Source organism: Mollisia scopiformis, assembly GCF_001500285.1.
Source record: "Mollisia scopiformis unplaced genomic scaffold LY89scaffold_8, whole genome shotgun sequence".
NCBI classification, from domain to species: domain Eukaryota; kingdom Fungi; phylum Ascomycota; class Leotiomycetes; order Helotiales; family Mollisiaceae; genus Mollisia; species Mollisia scopiformis.
This window is the reverse complement of record NW_017263588.1, coordinates 1,079,266-1,098,586: the sequence shown is the minus strand read 5'-3', so window position 1 is coordinate 1,098,586 and position 19,321 is coordinate 1,079,266. Positions and strand designations below refer to the sequence as shown.

General features: G+C 48.6%; 7 protein-coding genes across 7 annotated transcripts; 3 read left to right on the top strand and 4 right to left on the bottom strand.

Annotated features, from left to right (window-relative positions):
• Positions 1 to 593: 593 nt before the first annotated feature.
• Positions 594 to 2,770, bottom strand: LY89DRAFT_642482 (uncharacterized protein). The gene is made up of 4 exons (XM_018211754.1): positions 2,330 to 2,770; positions 1,885 to 2,280; positions 1,482 to 1,838; positions 594 to 1,430 (listed from the first exon to the last, which is right to left on the bottom strand). The coding sequence occupies exons 1-4, from the start codon at positions 2,569 to 2,571 to the stop codon at positions 866 to 868; spliced, it is 1,560 nt and encodes a 519-aa protein (XP_018073787.1). The 5' UTR covers positions 2,572 to 2,770; the 3' UTR covers positions 594 to 865.
• Positions 2,771 to 3,182: 412 nt separating this feature from the next.
• LY89DRAFT_581060 (uncharacterized protein) lies at positions 3,183 to 5,870 on the bottom strand (the record flags this gene model as incomplete). Its single annotated transcript, XM_018209089.1, has 8 exons — positions 3,183 to 3,256; positions 3,311 to 3,417; positions 3,496 to 4,368; positions 4,415 to 4,655; positions 4,702 to 4,943; positions 4,991 to 5,234; positions 5,454 to 5,675; positions 5,780 to 5,870. 8 exons carry the CDS (start codon positions 5,868 to 5,870, stop codon positions 3,183 to 3,185), a joined length of 2,094 nt encoding a protein of 697 aa, XP_018073786.1.
• Positions 5,871 to 7,208: 1,338 nt separating this feature from the next.
• On the top strand, positions 7,209 to 8,788 carry LY89DRAFT_642478 (peptidase C14). The gene is made up of 8 exons (XM_018211753.1): positions 7,209 to 7,314; positions 7,369 to 7,629; positions 7,681 to 7,750; positions 7,804 to 7,840; positions 7,899 to 7,959; positions 8,011 to 8,425; positions 8,483 to 8,640; positions 8,693 to 8,788. The coding sequence occupies exons 2-8, from the start codon at positions 7,423 to 7,425 to the stop codon at positions 8,696 to 8,698; spliced, it is 954 nt and encodes a 317-aa protein (XP_018073785.1). The 5' UTR covers positions 7,209 to 7,314; positions 7,369 to 7,422; the 3' UTR covers positions 8,699 to 8,788.
• Positions 8,789 to 9,349: 561 nt separating this feature from the next.
• On the top strand, positions 9,350 to 9,703 carry LY89DRAFT_613075 (uncharacterized protein; the record flags this gene model as incomplete). Its single annotated transcript, XM_018210652.1, has 1 exon — positions 9,350 to 9,703. A coding segment is annotated over exon 1 (285 nt), but the record flags the coding sequence as incomplete, so codon positions are not given.
• Positions 9,704 to 10,934: 1,231 nt separating this feature from the next.
• LY89DRAFT_731825 (uncharacterized protein) lies at positions 10,935 to 11,974 on the bottom strand (the record flags this gene model as incomplete). The annotated part of the gene is made up of 2 exons (XM_018219622.1): positions 10,935 to 11,868; positions 11,928 to 11,974. 2 exons carry the CDS (start codon positions 11,972 to 11,974, stop codon positions 10,935 to 10,937), a joined length of 981 nt encoding a protein of 326 aa, XP_018073783.1.
• Positions 11,975 to 12,615: 641 nt separating this feature from the next.
• LY89DRAFT_716937 (uncharacterized protein) lies at positions 12,616 to 14,569 on the top strand. Its single transcript, XM_018218303.1, has 2 exons — positions 12,616 to 12,770; positions 12,848 to 14,569. Exons 1-2 carry the CDS (start codon positions 12,691 to 12,693, stop codon positions 14,388 to 14,390), a joined length of 1,623 nt encoding a protein of 540 aa, XP_018073782.1. The 5' UTR covers positions 12,616 to 12,690; the 3' UTR covers positions 14,391 to 14,569.
• A 2,495-nt stretch (positions 14,570 to 17,064) lies between these two features.
• LY89DRAFT_695964 (uncharacterized protein) lies at positions 17,065 to 18,095 on the bottom strand (the record flags this gene model as incomplete). The annotated part of the gene is made up of 2 exons (XM_018216795.1): positions 17,065 to 17,644; positions 17,674 to 18,095. The coding sequence occupies 2 exons, from the start codon at positions 18,093 to 18,095 to the stop codon at positions 17,065 to 17,067; spliced, it is 1,002 nt and encodes a 333-aa protein (XP_018073781.1).
• Between the last annotated feature and the right edge of the window lie 1,226 nt (positions 18,096 to 19,321).

Below are 19,321 nucleotides of genomic sequence, written 5' to 3'. Positions count from 1 at the left end.
CGTGATGTGTGTATTGAGATTTGCAAATCTAGACTTTGAATGACAGGCTCGCGGTGAACAAAATTTCCCAGAGTAAAGAAGCCTGCCACCGACATTGCGTTCAATTGCTCTGACTTCTCCTTGGTCCGCCGCGAGGGCGGGAAAGCTTGTTTGGGCGGGGTTTGTGGTTGTAAGTTTGTAAGCAGTAAATTAGTCATCCTATTCTTGCCAAGACTTAATCCTTCCTATTACGGTATGGGCTACTAATTGGTAGGTCTTACTTTGGCAATTTTGAGCTCATCGCCATAATGCATGCGTTTTATTGAAATTTTCCAATCTTGACTTGATATGTCCAGTGCCAGTGTATCTGTCGGATTGGAGGGGAGTCATGGGACCCCAATGACTGAATCACATAGTAAATTACTCAAGCAAGGCGATTATAATGTTGTCAAGTCAAGCCAAAAGCTCGGGGAAAATCCCCAGCAAGACCCTCGAGAGCATTTCAAGCCCCCAGAGCCTCACCCCCAACTGTCCTTTAGTTATTGTGCAGTGTTAGTGGTTTTTGTGGGTAACATGTCGCAGCTTTCTTCAAGCTAAAGCATTTCGAAATTGCTATCGAGATGGTAGAGGCGTCGTCACCTCTACATCGAATATTGGATCTAAGGCATCAGCTTTGGTGGAGAATGTGTTGAGACTATTTTGACAAATACTAGCAAATTTGTTTCTGACACGTTCATGGATCTCAGGACTCGTAGCATATATCAGCCGCCTGCTAGTACCGTAAGCAAGTTTTCCAAAGCGAACAAGTGAGCAATCCATCAATAGTAGAAATTCTGAATCCTCCAAAGTCGAGTCATCGTGCCCCCTCCTCTCGTGAATCTAAACATCACCTATCAACAAACTTCAGCTCAACCCATCTCAAAACAGGATACGCCACCCCGGCAAACAAGAACCCCAACTCAGATCCTAGATCTCCGCCTTCACTTCCAATCATCTTTCCCACCACACCCGTATACCATGCTTCGCTCATCCCCAAAATCGCACCCATGCAGCCTACTAGAAAAGCGAAGATCGCGGCAACTCCGGTTGGCAGTCTCTTCCTATCATTCCATGCACTTAAATCCCAGCCTCTATTCATCCAGACCCTGAAAATCAGATGCTCTTCCACGAAGATGACCCAGTAGATGGTACACCAGTATCCGATGATAGCCATCAGATCTGAGAGCACAGTATAAAGATCATTGCGTCCAACAATAGCCATGATGACCATGATAACGCAAGAAATAAGCGTGTACACGTATCGAGGTAGCATCAGCGCTTTCGAACCGAAGATCTGCGTTGTAATGGAGATCGAGTAGTAATTGAAAACATTGTTAGAGATAAGGGACCAGGCGAATATGAAGATAAAGAAATAGCGGACTGGACCTAAGGGGCGGAGGACAATTTCCAAACTTTTACACATTAGCTGAAATGCAGATGATTTCGAGGAGAAGGGAACAAACAGATCAGCAACACTCCCATTATCGCTCCAATTCGCAGCCCAAGCATCATCTGTCCATAGAGCAGTCGCCAAGCCAGCGCCGCATGTCATGGCGAATGCAGGCATGACATACATTCCCAGGAAGCTCATCAGAAAGATCTTCCATGATTGGGTCTTGACAGGGAAGTAGATATAGTAATCAGCGCTGATAGCTACCCAGCCGGAGAAAGAGCCATAGACAACAGCGATGTAGGATAGTATGAGTCCTGTTTGCGTTTTTGTATCCAGGGTTGTGGGTGGTGCCATTGAGGTCTCGAAATGAGAAGCTCCGACTGCCAAAAAGGAGATGAACACTATTGTTGGACCAATCCAAGCCACTCTACTTAATATCAGCAACGAACTGAAAGAATCAGAGGAAGGCATACCTTTCGTAGTAGTGGATATACTTAAACCCTGCCGTGCCAAGAAACCACGGCACTAGCCCCATAATAACCATTCCCGCAATCGTGGGGAGTCTTCCCTTTGACAGCGTATTTAAGGTCTGTCCACCAAGAATGCAGTCAAGAACTCCGTACACGATGTTGGTAAGGTTGTTGAGGGCTGCAATGATCATAGCTCCGTAGTAACCGAAAATGAAACGAGTATTGACCAAAGCACGAAGTCCATTCTTCTTGCCAAAGATTGCAAGATATGCCGAGACAGAAGTTCCAAGGGCACCAGCTCCCCAGATAATGGCACATGTTTGATTGAATGTGAGATTGAACACGTTTGGACCAAGTAGTCCAGCTGTCAACGTGCCAATGGTGAGACCGGCTGATGCCCTATTGCACAGGATTAGCACTCTGGTAGTGAACGGAAAGGGGGAAGTACCAAATCATACAGAGACCCCAGTATGATTGAGGTGTTCGTTCATCTGGTCTAACGGGTTGGATTCCTCGTGCTTCGACACCGAGACTCTCGAGTTTGCGAGACCATTTTCCGAGCACGCCCCAATAGGAGCTGGAGATGTCTTTGTTGGAGATGAGATCGTCATTGTTTGCGAAATCGATATCGCCAGGTGAGAGGTCAGCAACTGGTGTCGTCTTCTCTTGGATTCCCTTTTCTGCGTCCATGGTTGTGTTGATGGATTGAAGAGAGCTTAAATGAGAATTGGGATCAAGAGCGCAGCCTGAACACTGTTTTGTAAAAGCGCGAGAAATTGATTCGAGGAAAGAAGGAACACGAGGAAGGATCGTGATGAACAGTGGCGGTTATCCTGATAAGAGGTTGTGCGACGTGGTACTGCAGATATCCGTCGGAATGATTGTCGCGTCCCTGCTGTGCGAGAGTGGACCTTGCAGGTGGATCATCAACGCAGCTGGAGATGGTTGTAGATAAATCAAGATAACATACAGATGGAGAGATAAGAAACCCGATTTCGGCTAGCAGGCAACGCGTCCTTGAGAACCATTTTGTCAAAGAAGGCAGTTTTTCCGGCTGATTGGGAAGCTACGATGGCTGTGAAATTGGAGCACACTCGAAAGGTTTACCTTGTAAGAAAAATGTCCAGACGATATGTTATTCTATAGATCTTAGTTCCAGCCGGTATCCAAGCTCATTACAGGTTCAAATGGCTTGACAAGAGCGACCTGGACTTGTAATACATTTTCACGTGACTCACCTCTACTCACAGACAAACGTACCTGAACTTTTACGGTCTTTCATTTTGATACTGGCACCTACCCTAATACTGAGGATATAACTGCTGTGTATAATCAAAGCCACCAAGCTGATCTAAGCCATTCGTCGGGTAAGGATCTGAATCAGCAGAGTCAGTAAAAGTGCATCTTGACACGAGGTATGGAAGCTCACCCCAGAAAATCGAATCAAAAAGATCCATAGGCGACATATTTAGAGTCTGATCGACTTGTGGATTCGACAAATCAACTGGCGCCATCATTTGTTGTGTGTAGTCAAGCCTGAATTATTGTCAGATATGCTTGATTCACAACCTTGGCATTCACGGTAAATGGCAAGAAAGGGGAGGAAACACTCACGGCGGCATAATCCCATTCTGCATACTGGCCATCGCCATGGCTGCATTTTGTTGCTCAAATGTCGTCGGGTCTTGTTCCAGGGCCATACTTCCATCAATTGGCGCACCGGTGTTTCCAGGGACTCCTCCTTTAGGTCGCTCAACCACCCATCCATGATCATAAATATTCTTCAGCGCAACAAGTGCTCTCGAAAGCGGTCCACTCAATTCGATATCTCTATCGCTTTTCGGTAAACTTGGAGATGTCTGCTCCTTTGATGCGGCAGTTGATAGTGCTGATATCAAGTTTCCTTGCAAAGTTCGCACTTCGGGATCTGTTTTCGTCTCTCCCAAGATCCCGAGTAAGACTGCCGACGAGAGACCATGGTACGTGAATGCCCATGATCTGGTTGGAATGACAGATAAGGAATGCATCTTCAGATACATGCGAACTGTCTCGGCAAGATTCTCCTTGCACTTGTCGGCTAGAATCTGCTTCTGCGTGCTATTCATCCCAGGACTTTCGCCTCGTCGGAGAGCAGGCCGACAAAGCACTGACACGACGAATGAAGTGTGGAGTATTATGGCGCAGTGTTGAAGTCGGTCTTGAACTGTTTTGCAAGCCTCTTTGATGCGAAGTTCAGGTCGTACTCGTGAGCGGATGTTCTCAACCTCAATAGAGTCGGCAATTATTTGGTCAAACTCGGGTTGTGAGCTTGTGTCATTATTCACGGATTGCAGAATCTTTTGGCAGAGGTGATACATGGCTTCAGTGTATGTGAAACCTTCGGTAAGAGCTGTCGGACCGAGAGGCAGCTGGCATCTAGTCATGATGGCTATGGGTGAGCGATCGAAAGAGAGTGAGAGGAGACTATCTTGCCAAACGATAGTCCACCTGATGTTGTCAGCGGTGTATCCTAGAAGTGGGGACGTAGCCTTACCAGAGCTTTCTTCGAGGTAAATCAGTCTCTGCCGGTGTTGGTGCTCGCGCGTACTCGTGTGGCCCTCGGTGCAACCCTAGTGCTTGGGCAAGTCTACATGTCAAACCTATCAATGCCCATGATGCCTCAGCTTTCATATCATTTGCGAGCACGAATCCGAGGATGAGAAGTGCCTGTAGAGACTCAAGCGAAGGGCGGATGAGAAAGTTCGAAAGTCTGAGACAGTGGAATGATATTTGGACTTTCGGCGTCAGTAAATAGTTTCAGTTTGAGTCATATATTCATACCAAAGGCTTGGGATGTTGCAACACGTTTGTGATATGGAAGTTCTGTATAGTTCGTCGACACAGCTAGGACAGCAAAGAGCATGCCCAACCAAGCTGACGAGACTCCTTTTGATCCAGTGGCAGGATGCTTCGCACTCGCTACTCGATCTTCTAGATAGATGCATAGCTTCGTCTCGAAGTCTTCGATGTCGATGAGGAGGCCCCAGAATGGTTGAACGATTTGTTTGTATATTTGAAATGACCTTGAATGGATGAGTGTCGGAGACCGAACTGGATATGAGTCACTTACTTGAGAACCTCTCTGTCTGTAGGCAAAGCAGCTGCAATGTCCAGTCGAATTCTGTCCATATGTTCCTTAGACATGAAAGGGTAGGGTGCTGAGGATATTTGCAAGCCAAGTATTGGCATAATATCCTTACGGATAACGTCTTGTTCCCCATCTACTGCAGGCTCCCCCGCTCTTGTCTCCTCACTCAAGAATGCGGCTATGCTGTTCTGACCCAGATACCGTGATTCATTGGGATCCTCCTCATCTGTTGAGACTTAGCTCATGTACCTCGGACTACCTCGGGACGTCATGCTGAAAGGTGACCGTCGTATGATAGGAGACGAGTTTGTTCGGGGAAACGAGGAGAACAATACAAGCAACAATATATAAGAGAGCGAATCAGAGTATGAAAATCCGGGGCTCCGCAAGTCCAGTGGCAGACCCCGCGGATGTGTTATCAATCTACATGTGAATTTAAGCTTACCATTAGTTCTAGGCCAACGATCGTCCTCTTTTCTTAGTGAGCTCTCACTTCCGGGTGAGCGACCCCTTTTCGTTCCCGTGACTGTACTTGATGAAGACTTTGACGCATTCTGCTTTGGGTTGTACGAACACAAGTTCGCGTGATCTCTCTTTACGCAGTTCTCACAGGGCTGTTTATTATCACATTTCACTTTTCTTTGTCGACAGGGCCAGCAAGCGGTGCCTGAATATCCTTAGCCTCGTGCGACGGACGGGTGGGGTGATACAAGATAAAAAACAAAACAAAAGCAGGTTGAGACAGAGTTGGGGGAGGGGCAAAGTGCTCACCGTATCGCACTTTACGATGCGAATGGATGATCCGGTTGGCCTCATCCGGTGTCAGATTCTCTATTGGATCTGGGGGCCCCTCACTACTCATGTCGCAGTATGAGATATCGAGTCGCTCGAAGGACGTGAGGGGAGGCGTTAATCGACCGTCGGAGAAGGGTCGGTATTGTTGAAGAAGTTCGGAGTGTTCCTCGACGACTTTTACCAGTTTTAGGTTCGGCATCTTACTAATCGACTACACGTGTTAAAGTGGAGACCCTTGCAACGACCATATATCCCAAGCTTCCCCGAGCAATGGCACACATCGGACTCTTGATGCTCTTCAATGTCGGACGGATGATATCGCGCATCACACACAGAACCTGCAGATGTGCAACGTGAGTCCGGCGACCCGGTTGTGTGATATATACCCGTCACGGCACTGTCAGCTTGCACCTGGACACGTTATTGGCCCCTTCTTCAGACGCATCGGGACCAGCAAATGAGGGGTATAGCCCAGCAGTTGTTTGAAAATAGAGTCTTGGCTCAACATCTGGAAGGCTCTCATCACTGTTGGCTAGTGATAAAGGATGCAGCTATCCGAAAGCAAGTTCTTTCGCCCATGCGTGCAGCATCCATAAATGGTGGGGTTTCCCTCCATCAACGACGCTCGGAGAATCCCCATTCCGGGTGAGGCTTGTCGCGTGAGGCGCTGAGACGGTTCGCATGGAACAACCAACAATTGGAAGTGTGGGATGGGAGAAGAAAGGCCCAGACAGAGTCTTCGGTATCAGTCTCGGGGCTTTTTCGACATCCGGGATCTTTCTCTGCATCAGACAACCGCCAGCTTGTTCTTACACGTGATTAGGACGAGCTCTGATGAATGTAGAGGATATCCTTCACTTTGGAGCTTATACGTGCTTGAAAAGTAGTTAGTATTAGGCAAGTGCAGCCCTGAAGTGTCTCGTAGTTTTTACATTATTCACTGAAGGCTTTCACGAGTAAGTCAAGTAAACGCCTTGGCAGAAAGGTCGGAAGCAGACCCCGGCCAGTAGATGGTAGTGCATCAACATCAAAAGGAACTCCCCCTGGCATTGCAGATTCATCTCCATATCTTTACCAGCCGTAAGATTCACAAAGTGTAGGCGTGCTCAACTTCGTGAGGCCAAGGATTACCTGTAAGTACCTACCGAGATAGGTGAAAATCCTGGACGATTATCTTAGCTGGTAGGCCTTCAACACTCGACCGCGGCAATCAAAGAGCCTTAGATAATCAGACATATACACACTCTCTTTTCTCCTTCTCAGTTGCTGGAAGTTGTCGTCGATGCTGCGCTCATCACGTGCTACTGGCATGTCACCGCAGCTTCCTGATATGTTGAGAATTAGGCGAGCGCCTCCCATGTCTTAAAATAGAAAGCTGAGTCTAGCAACGACATCTCACTGTAAGCTTCATTTTCGCGCTCAAATATCTCAAATCAGACATCTTGAAGGGTCATTTGGGGTGCCAAGATACACGTGATTCCTTTCTCGATTCACCTCATACCTAGGTACTCGTGAGTTTTCAAAAGCAAACCTGCCTCTAGATCATTCCCTGACATATCTAAAAGAAACTTCAAGCTCAGTCCTTCAACTTTCGCCTTTTCTGATTTCTATCAGCAACCATGCGCAGGAAAGCACTCTTGATCGGTATCAACTACTACGGCACTAAGCATCAACTTAACGGCTGTATCAACGATGCGCTCAACGTCCAGAGATATCTTGTTGAAGATCGAGGTTTTAATCCTGCGCCACATGACATGGTTGTCATGACAGACGATCCCAAGAATCGTGGCACACCGTTTGAACCTACTGGCAAAAACATGATGGAGGTTTGTTACTTCTATCTACAATATCGTACCTGTTGCTAATAATATTTGAAGGCTTTCAAGTGGTTGGTAACAGGGAACAATCCTGGAGACTCGGTCTGGTTGTCCTACTCTGGCCATGGAGGTACTACTCTCTTCCTCGATCCACCCCGTCATCTTCTAATTTTCTTTCTTCAGCGCAAGTCAAGGATCCCGATGGAGATCGCGAGTCAGGGTAAGCGAAGTGGTTACGATATGAAGCAGAAGAAGCAAGTATGCTGACGCATTTTCAGCTTCGACGATACTATATGTCCTCTTGATTTCCAGACCAACGGCCAGATAGACAGTGATACTGTGAGTAGTTCGCTAGGTAATGGTGCAAAAGCGTAATCTGATATCATGCAGCTTCACAGAGTTCTAGTATCGCCTATGATCCCACAAGCTCGGCTAACCGTCCTCTTTGATTGCTGCCACAGTGGCTCCGCAATCGAACTTCCCTACGTCTATCGGCCCAACTCCCAAGGTGAAGTCAACCTCGTCGACAATGTAAAGAAGGGCATCAATCTCGCCAGTCAAGCATACCAGCTCATGCAAGGAGGCTTCAATGCTCGGAAGATTCAAGATGCGAAGATGCTGATAGGAGGTGCTAAGAGTTTGCTTGCTAGCTTTCAACATCGGGAGCAGGAGCATAACGAGGATGGTCTTGGCGAAGAGAAGTTCATGGAAGATTGGAAGCATGAGGGGAAGGATGTATGGATGTTCAGTGGCTGTGCTGATAATCAGACATCTGCCGATACTAGTATTGCTGGAGCTGCGACCGGTTCGCATACACATTTTCATCATGGGTTTTTCATTTTTTACTGACTGAAACATGCAGGCGCGATGTCTCATGCCTTCATTTCGACGATGCGACAGAGTCCCAACCAGAGCTACGTTCAAGTTCTGCAAAGCACGAGAGCAGGGCTGGCTGGCAAATATCAACAGATCCCTCAACTATCTTGTGGCGGAGAATATAACCTGAATCAGCCAGTATCCGTGAGTCTGAGCTCCACGATTGTGGTTAAGATATAGCTGACAGTTGTGTTAGTTCTGATCGGCGCGACAGGTATATACTATCTGGGTCTCAAATTGCTTGCTCTTGCGACTAAGTTCTTGGACATAATGCAACAATGAAATGCGTGATCTTTCAGTATGTCTTGATATCAGAGTTTTGATGCTTGGCGCAAGTGCGAGGGCTTGACTACCTGTGGGTCTGAATCATATCCATGACGCGAGCGTTCTCTTCCCAATGATTCCCATGATTCTATGATCCACTCTTTATCACAACGTCTCCCAGGCATATCCATATAATGCTTGGCATACACTCTTACAACTTACAGTTCCCAAGACTTTCTTCAACTTCTCACTACTCAAACCTAGGTCAGGTTCGAACAGAAGATACACAAACGATACAACCATGCCGACGCAAAAGCTCTCTGACGCGGATCTTAAGAAGTTGATGAAGGGGAAGAAGTCATCGACTCGAGTTCCTCTGTCATCGCAGGCAAGTTCTGTGAGGCCCACCATGCTACAACGAGATTCTAAAACTTCGACGTCGAAGTCTTCACGAGACAATAATTCGGTTCAAGCGACCATGCTTCAGCGAGACAGAACTTCTGCGCAGCCAACCATACCTCAGCGAGACAAATCTTCAGTTCAAGCAACCATGCTTCAACGAGACAGAACTTCCGCGCAACCCACCATGCTTCACCGAGACAAAAGCTCCATCCAACCAACCCAACTACTCCGAGACAAGTCCTCCGTTCAAGCTACCATGCTCCAACGAGACCTGAAATCCTTTCCACCACCTGGCACGAAGAGCTTCTTCCGCAACAAGAGAGACGAAGAATTTGCATCTCGCCAACGGAACTTCGATAAACTCCCCAAACCAGAGCAACAAGAAAACGAGGTGTGGGTCCAAGACTACATGAAGCGCTCGGGTCCTTGTCCGCAAAACTTCAAGTGGGAGAGAAGAGGCAAAGGTCTCCACTGCACCGGCGGCAACCACTACGTGACCGACGACTTGATCGCCGAAGGAAAAGGTGGCATGATGTTCGTCCCGCTGGACTTCGGGGGCAAATGGGGAGTCCATTGGGGTCCATACTACCGCGATCCAAATGTCAAAGGCAGATATGTGTATGGTGGCCCGAAACCGGGTGGCAAGCATCCTTCTGGAGTCCCGGTGCGGTATGATGTCGGGCGCTGTGTTTTTGAACCTGGGCAAAATGCTTCGAACAACATATACATTGCGGAGAATGAGAAGAGGGCCCGAGAGTTGGCGGAGCGGAGGGGAGAGTTGAAAGCTGGAGCGCCGCTCTCCTCGAAGACACCGCAAATGAATAGCAAGGTTGTGAGAGCGCTTGATGCTGTGGGTAGGAGCAGGCGGTGATGGGTGGGGAGGAGATGAACGATCTTGGGAGTTGACAGGCTGGTCTGCAGGCATGCGAAGACAGCCTGGTGGCGATGATGCAGGTTGGTGTTGATGGTATGGACAGAACTCGCAAAAGACGCTCGGTATGTTTCAAACCTCATCTGTTTGTATGCTAGACACTTATCGCAGATCAACATCTTCTCATACCCCTTCGATGGTGCTGAATCATGTATATACGCATTGCGGCATCAACAAAATGAAACAGTAGTTCTTTTCCGGACCATGGCGCCATCAGTTGTGAATCATCCATCAACGCAGTCGAACGAGTGAATCTTGGGTATGTGATTCACGACGAAGGGTATAAAATCTCCAGACATCGATGACAGAGCTTCTCCTTCTCCTTCATCAACATCACCATCATATTCAAACGCATTTCGCAAAAGTCTCGCAGTTCAACTCAAGCTACTCGCAAAGATTACATCTCACAGCCTCACGGCGAAGGACTGACAGCGATACCGAGAGCACGCTGAACATCAACGAGTCTCCTTGCTAGCAGTAATGGGAGTTCATGGTAGGAATAGTGCAGAGACACTCGAGGTAGCATGCAATCAAATGTTCTGACATGGGAAAGACTAACAAGAATGACAGAGTCCACGCATGTTCACAGACTAAGGTGCTCTGGCCTGGCTCGTTTCCTCCTCCCGAGGTCGAAGACCTGTCACGATCCACGAATTGAGGCCCAATACAGCGGAACATGGGTGGATGTACATCGTTAAGGACACCGAGGGTCGCGTCTTGGGAGGAGAGTATGGCGAGTTCGGTGATCTCTGCTTGAAACCTCGAAGGCCAGAAGAGGACGGGGAGGAAGCGCTGCCGAGGGACATGGTGGTGAGAAATGATACTTCCTCCAGCTTTCTGGCTACTTTCTGACAACCAACGCTGTAGTAAACATATCATGAAAGTCCTCCTCGCCATGCTGCACATGGAACGCACCATGCTGAGTCCCATAGACTCTCCCCAACCTCGTCCTAATGAACTCCACCGCCTCCTCACCAGAAAGCTCTTCCGGCACCTCTAGCCAGATACCAACACCACGATACCGCTTCACGAACTCCTCATAAAGATCCGGACCCAATGCCTCCAAAAGCCCCTCCCTCTTCCAATCCGGCTTACTCGATCTCAAGTAAGACAGACTTTCAGCAGCTGGAAGAGGATCCCTCAACCCCAAATAAACCTTCTTCAACCCCGTCCACGGCACCAACCACGGCCCATGATTCCTCCCTGCCAGCTGACAACACACACTAACATCAACATCAAACCCAATCCTCTCCACCTTCTTCATATCCTCCCCATTAACCAACCTCTTCAAATGATTCGCACAAGACCACTGTCCCACAATACCTTCATTCCACTCTCTCCCAAAATACAGCACATCCCGCTCAAAGTTAAAATACACCTTCGCCTCCAGCGCAGGATGATCGTCCCACCGCTCAGAGACGTCGTTGAAGTCCGTCGAGCCGCGGAAGCCGAAGGATAGGGTGTAGTGCTTTGATCCCACGGCACGGGATTCGGCGCACACGTGGAGGATGGGAGGGATGGGGGCGCGGAGGCCGCGGTCGGTGATGGCGTGGATGGTGACGATTCGTTGTAGGCAGGCGAAAGCTTCCCAGATTGAGGTGCGGATTTCGAATGGGAGGGTGCGGAAGCGTGAGAGGTCCGGGATTGGAATGGTGGAATTGCTGGCTGAGAAAGGATTGGATGGGATTAATGCTTCTGTTTGAGTTGAGCTCGGTCCTGACGTCGTTGTGGGTTGGTGAGGTCTTTTCTCGTAGCAGTTCCATCCGGGACGGTAGCTGTGTTAGTGTGAGGAACGCTCAATGGGTGGGTAAGGTGGTGGGGGGATTGTACTGACGCCCAGTCCCCGGGATTCTTTCGCGCGCATTGTTTTGTCCTTGCCATTGTGTTCGAAGGACGAATGGCGGACTGGTATGACGGGGATAAGATAGGATGGATGAATGATAAAAGAAGAGAAGAGTATTCTGTTTTATAGATCAAACACAGATCCGATGAGTTGGTAGCGAGATGTACACGTGATGCTGCCTGGAGGAGGTAAATTGATAAACCTGCCAATCACTTGCACTTGCAACCAACATCCAACGTGCTGTGACTCATGAATAATATAGTGCCCGACATGCTCTGAGTGGAGCCTTTGATGAGCTCATCCAATACTTCGCCTGGCCTACTAGGTTAGGAAAATACTCCAAGCTGAGACAGCAGGATGGGTTGGAATCGTTGATCAGTATCGGCATATATACAGAACCATGTCGGTATCTCCCACCTAAGATGTGTTAATATATGCCAACATAGTCTTAAAAACCCGTTTGCCAACTAGGCACGTATAAGGAGTCTCTCAAAATAGCCTTGGCCTTTGAGGTCGAGGTCGAGGTCGAGGTCGAGGTACTTGCTCGCTTAATCTTCACAGGGATATATCCTCACCCACTCCCACCCATGTATTCCCCCGCAAACGACAAGGAACTGATTGGAACCAAAACACGAGCTTACCGCCACCACGCCAAGCTTCCTCCTCATCCGCCGCACATCAAAGCTAAACACCACCACTAACTCGATCACCAGAATAAAGGCCAGCCAACAACACCAGGTCCCCCTAGCGAACAATGCACCACCAAAGACCCGTCCCCAAACGAACCCGCAAGATCCACGCTCCTAAAGTCCGGACCGGCTGCATCACCTGCAAGTAAGCCTTCCCTTTCCCCCCACTTCCACCACGACGGCACAGCAAAAGCTTAGCTAACCATCCCGCAACCTCATTAGAATCAGAAGAGTCAAATGCGACGAAACCAAACCAGCCTGTCTCCGCTGCATAAAGTGGGGAGGCGACTGTGACGGCTACGCGAGTAAACCCTCTCAACCACCTCCCGACGCTATCAAGAAGCGCCTGATCCTCCCCGCCGCCATCACCGAGCCCCTATGTCGCTCACCCGCTAATTCGCCGTTTACCAACGATCTCGAATACCAGGCTTTCCAAGAATTCTCGCAGCATACCGCCAAACACCTAACCGGGTTCCGGGACTCGGATATCTGGAGTAAAGTCGTCCTCCAAGCCTCCGAGACAGATTCATGTATCCGGCACGCCGTGACGGCCATCGGGGCTTTGAATTTCAAGGATTGGGTAAGGAAGGATAATGAGAAGGCACGGTTGGAGTTTGCGTACCGAGAGTACGATAGAGCGATCGTAGGGCTGAGGAACGCGGGACCGCAAGCGGACATCAGGACGAAGCTGATCTCGTGCATCTTGTTTGCGTGTTTCGAGTCCTATCACGGCAACAGCGAGACGGCGACCGCGCAGGTGTTTGCGGGCATCGAGTTGATGGAGCAGTATTCGCGCCAGCGCCTCCGGCCGCCATCGACGACGACCGAGTATGTCCAGCAACGAGGAGGCCCAAATTCGAAGAGCATGCCCCCGCTCGACAAGGAAATCGTCGAGACGTTCATGCTGTTCGAGATACAATCCTCGTCCTACTCCGACGGGCGCACCACAGACAAGCACCGCGAGCGCATGAAGAGATTCGGCAACACGGTCCAGAAAATCCCCAAGGAGTTCACGACCCTCAAACAAGCATCCTCGATGCTCTCCCGCATCCTGCTCTGGGGCATCCACGTCCGCTTCACGCAAGACGGCACCGATTTCACGCCCCCCTCCGCCGCTTCATCCGAGCAACTCCCGCCGCTTCTCGGGCTCCGCCGCTGCACGACCGTGTACGCCGAGCTCGCGAAAGCGATGAACAAGTACAAACAATGGGAATCGGCCTTCGAGCCCCTGCGCACTAAAGCCCGGCGCGCGCCCGGCTCGAAACTGTTTAACGGGGTGGCGCTGCTGCAGTTGCATTGTCTGTCGTCGTACATCTGGCTCGCGGCCGGCTCGCCCAGTCGTGCGATGTACTATAGGAAGTATACGCGCTACCTGCGGGAGATTGTTGATTTAGCTAAGATTTTGAACGCGCAGCAGACGGAGGGGTCATTTTCGCTGGATTTTAGAACGGTGTTGCCGTTGATGATTGTGAGTGCGAATTATCGCCATATAGCGATCCGGCGGGAAGTCATTGAGATCTTCTCGTCGCGGCCGCGGCGGGAGGGGCTTTGGGATTCGGCGCTGCTGGGACGCATTATGGGGTGGGTGGCGGATATTGAGGAGGAGAGCGTGGATTTGCGGGGGGAGGAGTATGTGCCGGAGGAGCGGGTTGCGGAGATTGTGGATATCAAGCAGGATGCGGGGACGAGGTCGGCGTTTGTGACGTGTAGGCAGGGGCCGGAGGATGGGGAGGGGATAATGCATGAGACGACGTTGTATTGGTGATTCGAAATAGTTGGAGATGAGGGAATGTTAGTTTCCGCGTTGGAGTAGTGAGCCTCAATAACTGGGCTGGGGAGAGTGCTGGATGTCACGTGGTACTGGGTAATCCTCAATGATTAAATGAAATATACATAATGATACAAACTCTCATTCTATGAGTAGTCTCTATAAATGTCATGCGCAATGTATAGAATCCTCAATATATGGAATTATATAATGATGCAAACCCACGTTCCACTAGGAACTTTTACTTAATGAGTTGGTATTTCGTAAGAACAATTTACAAATTACAATCAATATCTGATGAAAAGGAGAAAGAAGAAGAAGAAATATCTTCGTGCCAATGACTCCGAAAACCCTCAGTTCATTTTCCAAAGTCTTGAGTGTGATTGCACAAATTAATCATAGCACCCTTAGCTATGCCACTATTAGTCTAGTACTCCGTTTGGATGACTCTTTTTAATACGCAGCCCGGTCGATATAACAATCTGCTATCCAATAACCCAGCCGCGCCGATTGAAAGCATTTAAAACAATAACTTGCTCTTCCAAAATCCCCATAACCTGAAAATTTCTGCTTGGACACAATATTTCATTGCTTGAAGAGAAGCCAAGTATTTTGATGGCACCTCTCAAACAGAAGAAGCGAGATTTTAACATCGCTCGTAACGGAGGATTACAGCATGCGGAGCAATTTTTTGGACTTCGAGATACCAAAGACTTCGATCCCTCTTCAGACGTTGTTTTTATATCTATCGGTCTAGAAGTATCAAGAGAAGAAAGATTCAAACCCGACGCCCCCCTCGCCAAAGAATTCGGCATCGCAACTCTCGACACTCAACATCTAAAAACCTCGCATCGCCATCGTTTACTGCTACCAAATCCATATCGACATTGCAATTTTCAACATCGCACGCCTCTAAAGACTTTTTTGATTGCGATTTCACGGACTTCAAAGAATGTGTATTCGCCGAAACGGATTTCGTCTCACAAACGGATCTTGCGACTACGATCATCAAATCCTTACGGATGCAAGACGATACCTCCTCCAATCCATCCGATCTGCGAAATATAGTCATCCTCGGACACTCCATCAAATATGATCTGAAGATTCTTCAACGACTGGGGATTAACGTGTACGAGGTTGCGCCGGTGCGAGCAATATTGGACACGCACCGCATAGCTCGAAATCTACTTGGAGCTAATTCCTCTACTCGCCTGGCCAGCTTCAAGCTCAGTGCGCTCTTGACGGAGCTAGGATGTCCGTATGAGAGCTCAGACCTCCATAACGCGGGGAACGATGCAACGTTCACGTTACATGCGATGCTTATGCTTGTAATCAGGAGCTCTGAAAGTTGAGAAATGGGTTTGGTCGTTCAGAGAGAGAATTTGGAACGTGTGCGGGCAGTGGCGCAAATGGAGCTATATGAGTGTGAACGTTGGAAACCAACTCGAAAGTCTTTGGGCTTTTATGCATCGGAGTCTCCCGTTGAAAAGGATTTGAGGACTCAGAACGATTAGAGCAATCGAGGGTCTATGTTCTTCATATACTTTGACGGTCGCCGCGAGAAGGAAGATTACAGTAGGGGAGCTTTCTTGCCAAAGAAGATGATAGAGTAGGAATTGACGAATAATAGCAGGCGTACTGCCGTTTATCTTTCAAACAGCCTTTTATATTGATCAAAAGGCTTGCTTCCACTACGGTTGTTCTCTTCTGACTTATTTTGCTTGTAACTACGAAAGTAACGTAACATAAAAATTTAGGCCGGAAGTACCATTGCTGCTCACGAATCATAAGTTCCAGAATCCAGCGTCAGTGATAGCTAGGTCTGTGTCAAAATAATGTTGGTATTAGCGTTGTCACCGCTGGCCCTACTTGAGCTAGAGTGAGTATCCTGTTATAGTTTATAGTAGTATTGAAGGCGTTCGGAGTTGCCATCACGCTATTAGCACACCTGGCGCGTACAGGAAGAAACGATAGATGATCGATACTAATATATCCCAGCGCATTAGCCCTTCCTGCTATACTTCTTTGGTCATATTAATTATCGTCGCTCAGGTCTAGGTCGACGATGCCTAGTTGCGGCTTCTTAATCACAAATATCGATATCGGAACGATAGTATGAAAGATGAGTATATTGCCTCGAGAAATCGAGTTCAAGAGATATGGAATAACCAAGTATCTTACATTGGAATGTTCTGATGGCATGGTCCATTTCTGGCTTAAGATCTGAGCTGTTGCTGCTTTAGCTTGAGTTGTGTGTGAGCAAGTGAGTCAAAGGAGGCGACTTGTTTGGGGCCACTCAGCTACGACTGCCATTCGCTAGAAATAACGACGCTCCTCTGGCGCTCGATTCGAGATCCCTATTGAAAGCCATTAAGGAGTGTGGATATAAGGGTATAAGCTACTTCCCTAACGGTGGCATACTAAAGTAGGAAAGAGAATACGACTACCAAAATATAAAGTCGTCACTAGACTGAATCATGCTTCAAGGAACGAAGTGAAGAGAAGTATTCCGCTGGCGTGCCAGTGGAGGTTCTCGTGCAGCAGAAAATCGCTGTGCCCCACATAAATCAAAGCTCAGCAAAGTCTTGTCAAAATTTTGATCGAAAGAAGAAAAACGAAAGACCGTGGGTAAAACTAGGCTAGAATAGAAAACTTGCTTTTAAAATAGATATTACTCCTTTTCATAAAAATGTTTTGGGACGGGTTTATACTTTAGTGAACCTCCCCATCTCTCTTTTAACCACCGGTGCCAACCATGCCCTTTCCATTCAACTGGCACCCATTCCCGCATACCAACAGGCCTGGACCCCCAAAACCATTCAACGGGTGACTCGGGCAATGACTCCGATTCGCAGGGTGCGTCAACGCCTAGAAGGGGCGAGACAATGGCGACATTGAAGTCTATGATTCCGAGGCGTAAATTCTCGGCCAGGAGATCTTTCCCAGAGCAAATAATATTACGCGGAGCAATGTCGTTATGTACTACCCCCTCGAAACGCAGCTTGAGATCTGCCTCCATAGACAGAGCAAGCACATTGAGACGGTCCTTTTGCGTGTACAAGTCGGGATCGAGTACGGATAGAGGCGTGCCTCTAATATTTTCTAGGAGAGTGAAGAAGACGGATCTGTTTTGGTGCTTCAGCGGTAAGTCGGGGGCCCAAGATCCGTAGAACTTGGGTATTAGGCTGCCGCCGAGTTTCTCGTCTAGCTGGACGTAGGCCGCGGATTCCAGAGCGAAATCGTGCTCTGCTCTGGCACGTCGTTCGGGATGTAAGGGAACTCGTCGTCCGCGAAGGGGTAGTAAAGGGGGTCGTACACTTTAGCGACTAGTTCTTCCTTGTCGCTGTGCCGTATGCAGGTGAAGACCTGCGAGTCGCCGCCCCGGCCGAGACCGTCTCCCACAGCGAGTTCATCAAGCACCTCAAAAGTCGCAGTCTCTTTCAATGACTCGCAAGGCAGCGGCCTGGAAGAGGCTGACAAGCAGTAATCGACCAAAGTCGTGGTCCGAAGAAAGTCTTCGCTCGGGAAACGGGCATCGCTGAGGAAGTCGGCAAAGAGGCCTGTAGGAACTTCCGCATATCGTCCAAGGAAAGGCGGAGGCGCTACCACGCGGCACGCTGTAAAGCGATGCCCCTTCTCGTACGGCACTTGTGGCTTCTCTGGTTCTGGCGGTGGGGACCAACGCCTAGATGAGGGCGACATGGAAAAACTGCGAAGATGTACCATCTGAAGAAAACGAGCCTGGGCAAATTCCCAGCGACTGAGGCTCAGTACACCTCCAGATATCCGGGCGGAACTTCTAAGGAGGAGGGAAAGATTTGTTGCCATCGGATTGCGACGGAGAAAAGAAGTTTTGGTGTTGAGATAAAATCGGCTAGGGCGCAGCCTCCATTCACGTAACATAACCCGTGACTCAGGTTGGAATTTAAACCAGATGTCATTAGCGGAGAGGGCGTGGTCTTGTTGAGCTATAGGTCAGAAGAAGCTAGTTCGCTTTTTGGAGTAGCGTCTCAGCCTACTTAAGTAGGTACTTTTGGTGGGGAATTGCCCACACCCACCCTGTGATATTTCAGCATTGCCATCACCATCACCATCACCATCATACTGTCTATATTAGCTGGTATTTCTTTCTTTTTTATTCCCAATCCCGTTCGCTTGATATCACAGGTGAAATTCATCTTCTCGAAAGACCTTTCCGCTTAGCCACATTCGCCTGACCCGCTACTTGTGTCGAATAGAAACCTAAATCCGCGCAATATAAACATTATGCAACGCCACCTGGGCGGTAGCAAGGATTGGCCAAGCGTAGTCCACGTGCACCGACTACTTGTGTTATACAGGCTAGAGCCGGGCGAAGCCCAGACCCCCAAAAAGTATGCAGTGTTACCAGGCGCAGAAATGAGGAATTCAAACCACGCAGCGCACTGGTCAAAGTTGACACATACCAACGCCGTATGAGCCCAATGCCGTATGATCCCAACGCCGTATAAGCCCAAAGTCGTATAGTTGATACAGTGGTACTGTCGGCCCCCGAGCTGCTGGTCCATCATAAGTCATGCTTGGTCTGCACTTGGTCTTATCGGCATTCACACGTTTAAAAAAGCTTCCAGGTTACATTTCTTGCATTCACTTCACCTCAAAGATAATCGACAAGATAATCAACAAGATGATGTCAAACATTGCCAGGGTCTCTTATCGTGGAATCCTACAAAATTTCCAGTCCCCTTTCTACGCGGAATTAACTAGGCTCTACCCAAACCAAATCCGATGGTACGTCAAACTAGAAATACACATGCGGAAATAGCTAATGCGGGATGATAGGAAATCGAATTTTAGCATCTATGATGCCTTCAAAACGGGTCTTCCTAACGAACATGGGGACAAAAGTCCGTGCGTTCAGGCTGTAGAACCTCGAAATTAAAACTCTT

Bases quoted from the DNA above. Each gene is read 5' to 3' on its own strand.
- LY89DRAFT_642478 (XM_018211753.1), top strand. From the start codon at position 7,423: ATGCGCAGGAAAGCACTCTTGATCGGTATCAACTACTACGGCACTAAG. The intron at 7,630-7,680 runs GTTTGTTACTTC...TAATATTTGAAG, and splicing joins CTGGCAAAAACATGATGGAG to GCTTTCAAGTGGTTGGTAAC. The intron at 7,751-7,803 runs GTACTACTCTCT...TTCTTTCTTCAG, and splicing joins GTCCTACTCTGGCCATGGAG to CGCAAGTCAAGGATCCCGAT.
- LY89DRAFT_716937 (XM_018218303.1), top strand. From the start codon at position 12,691: ATGCACCACCAAAGACCCGTCCCCAAACGAACCCGCAAGATCCACGCT. The intron at 12,771-12,847 runs GTAAGCCTTCCC...CAACCTCATTAG, and splicing joins ACCGGCTGCATCACCTGCAA to AATCAGAAGAGTCAAATGCG.
- LY89DRAFT_642482 (XM_018211754.1), bottom strand. From the start codon at position 2,571: ATGGACGCAGAAAAGGGAATCCAAGAGAAGACGACACCAGTTGCTGAC. The intron at 2,281-2,329 runs GTACTTCCCCCT...CCTGTGCAATAG, and splicing joins TGGGGTCTCTGTATGATTTG to GGCATCAGCCGGTCTCACCA. The intron at 1,839-1,884 runs GTATGCCTTCCT...GATATTAAGTAG, and splicing joins TATATCCACTACTACGAAAG to AGTGGCTTGGATTGGTCCAA.